Genomic DNA, 4620 nt, shown 5'->3' with positions numbered 1-4620 from the left:
GCCGCGCCAGCCAATGGCCTGCGGGGGCGGGGCTTACGGCCGGAAATGCCCCGCGTCCGCCGCGCCCGCCCTAAAGCTCCTGGCCCTAGCTCGCGCATGCCAGGGTCCACCCACCCGGCAACCCGAGGCTCCCCCCGCCGGCGCCCCAGGGAGCCCACAGCCCTGGTCCCGTAGCTGAGCGTCCCCTGGTCGGGCGAGACCCCGGCGTGGCCACTTGTCCTCACAGCCAACCCCAGCCCCTGCCCCGCGCGCACCCCAAACACGACTTCGCCACGCCCGGCCTGGTGCACATCGACTTTATTCAAATCCGCCTTCTCGGTCCTCGCGCCGCTGCGCCGCCGTCCCGTCCTGTGCCGTCGCACCGAGCCCGAAGCTGGCCAGCGGCCCGTCCTGTTAGGGAGGGAGGGCAGGCGCTGGGCGGCCGGGGCACCCAGGGCACCCGGAGCCCCACCGCGGGTCCCAGAGCAGTCAGCACTTACGGGGAGGCGCCCCGAGGGCAGGCGGCTGCACCCGACTGATCCACGCAGCCCCTCCAGGGACAGTGACCATCCCGTTGCTGGCCGGCCGCCTTCAACCTGCCAAAGCAAAGGAACGTTACCCGCAGGCAGGCCAGGCCTCGCCTCGCGGCGCCGCCCGCCCACACCACTGGCGCCCACGCGGGTCAGGCTAGTCAGGGCGGCAGAGCTGGGTCCCCTCCAGCAGGGCCGCCCCAGAGGCCCGCGTGGGCTGGGGGCAACACTGCGGCCAGGACGTGAGAGCTGGTCAGGGGCACGGCTGCGAGGCCCGGCTGTCCCTGAACCAGCTTCCCACAGCGTCCTTGCGGTCCAGTCCTCTCGGACGGCCTAGGAGCCCGGGCTGCCTGGGCGACAGTGCCCGCAGGCGGAAGGGTGCGTGGCCAAGCTTTAGTTTTATCCTGATTTAAAAAGCAAAAAAGTGGAAGAAAAAAAAAAAAAAAGCCAGTCAAAGGGCCAACCCCGGGTGTGACCTGACTCTCAAGTGAGCTCTCTACCAGGAGAGGTGCAGGCGCAGGAGTTACCTCCGAGTACAGGGCTACTTCCGGCAGGGCTAGCCAAGGAGCAGCCCGCTCCGAGTGGCTGGAGGGCGCCCCGTGCCTCCCTGGAGCGCTGGGACGTGAGGCACAGCAGGCTGGCTACCGGCCCGCGTTGGTCCCCGGGGACACCGCGCCCACCGCCCCTGGGGGCTCCTGACTACAGCCGTCGGGTCAGCGTCGGGTGCCCGGGTGTTTGCTGTCCCTGCTGCCCTGCCCTCCCTGTCGAGCCCTCTGGCTGCCACTGTCAGAAGCCTCCCGGGGCTCCCCTCAGTCTGAGCTGCCTTGCGTCACCCACCTCACTGGCCTAAGGGGACAGTGGCAGTCAGCTGTTGCCAGGCCCGCCCCGTCGGTCGCCCTGCCTTCCTGCCCTGCGCTCCGTGGGCCTACGCCCTGCAGCCCACGCTCTGTCTGTCGGGAGCGTGTTGTGCGAGTAAAGGGAAGGTGTCAGAGCAAGGTTCGTTTCACACGGTCTTTTAATCGGCTTCGTGAAGCCAAAGAAAACTGCGTACAAGAGCTCCTCAGCCACTGCAGGTACGACGTCGATGGAGGATGCGTACGTCTTCGGTAAAAAAGGACAATATAAATTAACATCTTCAACAACCTCCGGGGTGCACAGCCACGGGCGTGCAGGTCGGGCTCCAGGGACCTCTGCCACGGCCCGGGGCGGGGCGTGCCCTACCACGCTACACTCAAACGGCACACGGAGCTGGAAAAGCCACCGCTGGCTCAGCTCCCGACAGAGCAGACTCAGGGTCCGTTCAGTCTCCGAGACGTGAACTGGGGCGCCCAACTTCACGGGCCGACCCCACTAAAAACAAAAAGGCAGCACAACCGGAAGAAAAAACGAAAAACTGTAAGCCCGCAAAACCCCTGACGATTTAACTCATGGCTCATGGTAAAAAGAACAAAACCTGAAGTGCTTTCCAAGCGTTCTTAAGACCCTTAAAACGGACAGCGCTTCCTAAAAAGAAGTCTCAGAACGAGGCCATGTGGGGTCTGCAGCGGCCGGCTGGGTCCGCCCAGATCAACGGAAACGACTACAAAAGTGGGAATACAGGAGGTGTCCACTACACAGAACGACTCAGCGCAGCTCCCAAGCTCTGAAAACACACAGCCTCGGAGGGACGATCTTGAGCAGGAAGGCTTTACTCGTTGTGTGTGGCTGAGGACAAGAAGCAGGCACAGTGTAAAGGCGCGGAAGCACGCGACGACGCAGCACTCTGCTCCGGCTGGACCGTGCCGGCGCGGCCAGGCGCTGCCACCCCCCACGCCCAGGGAGCCGGTGGCCGCACAGGCACTGGGCACCGACAAGGCGGCGCGGGCCCTCGCTCTCCCTCTCCGGTTCGGTTGCTTAGATTTGGCTTTATGCTCCGTGGCAGGAAAGCTGAGAGGACTGGTTCCTTCCGGGCCAGCACAGTGACAGACCTGAGCATGGTGGTCACACGCTCCCACAGCAGACCACGGAAGCGTGGCGCCCTCGGAGCATGACTTACCGTAACTGTCGTAGCTGTCTCTGTAGGACCCGCCCGAGCTCCGGTCACCATAACCGCCACCCTGACTCCGGCTGCAAGGAGGACGTGCATAGTGCTGGACGACGCCACACAGCCTGGCCGCCCTGGCTCCCGTGGGCCCCAGACTGGCAGGGCACACGGGAGGGGAAGGGAGGGCCCAGCCTCCCCGCCGCCGCACCTCTGCGGCACGCCACCACCTCACCTGCTGTAGTAGTCTCTGGAGCCGCCGTAACCCCCACTCCTGGACTCGAACCGGCTTCCCCCGTAGCCTCGGTCCCCTCCCCCTGTGTGGACACAGGAGGGAGTGAGCCCGGCTCCTGCGACAGGGCCTGCGCTGTGTCCCGAGGCCCCGGCCCTCTCTTGGCACTCACCTCTGGAGAACCCACGGCCTCGGCCCCGGCCTCCACGAAAGAAGCCCCGGCCCCCAGCAGAGCCACCTCGGTACCCACGGGACCGGTTGTCAGACGACTTGCCAGCCTGGTCCACTCGGATCTGCCGCCCATCTACAGACTGGAGAGCACGGCCGCGGGTCAGCTCGGGCATGGCCGCACCCTCACCCTCCACGCTCCAGGGCCACCCCTCACCTTGCCATTCATGGCCATCATAGCATCCTTGGCGTCATCGATGTTCTCGAAGGTGACAAACCCGAACCCCCGGGAGCGCTGGGTCTCCCTGTCTTTGACCACCACCACTGTGGGAGAGGCCTGTGAGCACTGGCAGCCCCACCCCTGCCCGCCCCCCTCCACTCCACGCAGGCCTCACCTTCGGAGATCTGCCCGTATTTCGAGAAGACCTGCTCCAGCGACTGTTCGTTGGTGTCAAAACTCAGCCCTCCAACGAAAAGCTTGCCTTCGTCCGACGCCATGGCGGCCTGTGGGACCCAGAGGCGAGGCTGGGGTGCTGCTTTGCAGTGGACACCCACCTGCTCCTTTATCACGCTGGACCCGCCACTGCCTCGGGACGGGCCTCAGTCTCCCCTTTCCCCACCAGGTTGGCCTGGGCCCACGCCAGCTTCCACCCCGAGAGTGCCCGAGGGAGCCAAGCCGATTCCCCCTTGGCAAACTGGGGGTGACTGGGTGCCTCGCGGTGCACCAGCCCGAGGGCGTGGCGCCAGGGGCGGGGCCTGGCCGGCAGGGAGGCCGCCCTTCCCGGGGCGGAGGTAGGGCCAGACCACACTGGGCGGACCCCGCGGGGATGCAGGGGGTGTTTAGGGACACTACCGAGGCGCGGGGACGACCGCCCGAGAGCTCCGAAAACAAAGGCCACGTGTGGAGGCCCTGCCCACTCGGGCGCCAAGCGCGGCGTGAGCCGTGGGAACAAGCTGGGCCGGGAGCATCAGCCCGAATCCGCGACGGCACCCTACACCGTGCGTTCCGAGAGCAAGTGGGGCAAACCCCGAGCCCCGCCGCCCGGGACCGGCCCAGGGGACCCGGGACGCCACATGGCCCCGCCCCCGCCGCGCGCATGCGCCCCGCGCGCGCCCTGCGCCACTGCATCCGGGCACCCTGCACTCCCGCCATTTCACTAGGCGCAGCCTCGAGCTCGCGGCCGCCATTTTGCGGCAGCGCCCAGCTCCCTGGTGGCCCGGGCCTGCGGAGGAAACGCTGTCCGGTAATGGCTAGGCCCGGTCTCCCGCTGCCCTTGCCAGGGCCCTCACCACTGAGTCGGGCAGGTCCCTGACGCAGGCGGGAAGACGACACACCACAAAGACCCGAGCCTCCTAACGCGCGAGTGAGGGGGGGGCTGCCGGGAGTTCGACGATATATACCCGGCCGCTAGGTCCCGCCCCCTATGCCCGCCCCTGTGCCGCTCGGCCCAATCCAAGGCTCCGGGCTCAGGGGCTCCGCCCCATATTCATAACTTATGGGCTGGGTCGAGTGTTGCTCCGCCCCCTGCCGCGTGCTGCTGACGGGCGCGTTGATAGGCTTAGACGTTCTCCGTCCGCAGTCCCCCATCTTCGTGTGCGAGGCGTGGCCGGCTCGCGGCGGGGCGGGGCTGACCCACTTCCGCGTGCCCGCCCCCTGTCTGTGGCGAAGAGCAAAGGGGCCTTTGGGTGCT

General features: G+C 66.9%; 1 protein-coding gene across 4 annotated transcripts; it reads right to left on the bottom strand.

Moving 5' to 3' along the window:
* Positions 1–479: 479 nt before the first annotated feature.
* CIRBP (cold inducible RNA binding protein) lies at positions 480–4369 on the bottom strand. 4 transcript variants are annotated; one of them, XM_027769541.1, is made up of 7 exons: positions 3783–4184; positions 3325–3433; positions 3147–3253; positions 2934–3072; positions 2765–2846; positions 2545–2615; positions 480–575 (listed from the first exon to the last, which is right to left on the bottom strand). In XM_027769541.1, the coding sequence occupies exons 1-7, from the start codon at positions 4080–4082 to the stop codon at positions 571–573; spliced, it is 813 nt and encodes a 270-aa protein (XP_027625342.1). In that variant the 5' UTR covers positions 4083–4184; the 3' UTR covers positions 480–570. The 4 variants fall into 4 exon arrangements, with proteins under 4 accessions (XP_027625342.1, XP_006171780.1, XP_006171781.2 ...); XM_014585482.2 differs by lacking the exon at positions 480–575 and adding an exon at positions 2113–2213 and having other exon boundaries at positions 3783–4181; XM_006171718.3 differs by lacking the exons at positions 480–575; positions 3783–4184 and adding an exon at positions 4220–4369 and having other exon boundaries at positions 1140–2615.
* Between the last annotated feature and the right edge of the window lie 251 nt (positions 4370–4620).

This window comes from Tupaia chinensis, unplaced genomic scaffold (assembly GCF_000334495.1).
Source record: "Tupaia chinensis unplaced genomic scaffold, TupChi_1.0 Scaffold149964_1, whole genome shotgun sequence".
NCBI classification, from domain to species: domain Eukaryota; kingdom Metazoa; phylum Chordata; class Mammalia; order Scandentia; family Tupaiidae; genus Tupaia; species Tupaia belangeri.
This window is presented reverse-complemented; position numbering and strand designations above follow the sequence as displayed.

Bases quoted from the DNA above. Each gene is read 5' to 3' on its own strand.
- CIRBP (XM_006171719.3), bottom strand. From the start codon at position 4,082: ATGGCGGGAGTGCAGGGTGCCCGGATGCAGTGGCGCAGGGCGCGCGCG. The intron at 3,434-3,782 runs GTAGTGTCCCTA...TGGGTCCCACAG, and splicing joins GCGGTCGTCCCCGCGCCTCG to GCCGCCATGGCGTCGGACGA. The intron at 3,073-3,146 runs GTGAGGGGTGGC...CGTGCTCTCCAG, and splicing joins TGATGGCCATGAATGGCAAG to TCTGTAGATGGGCGGCAGAT.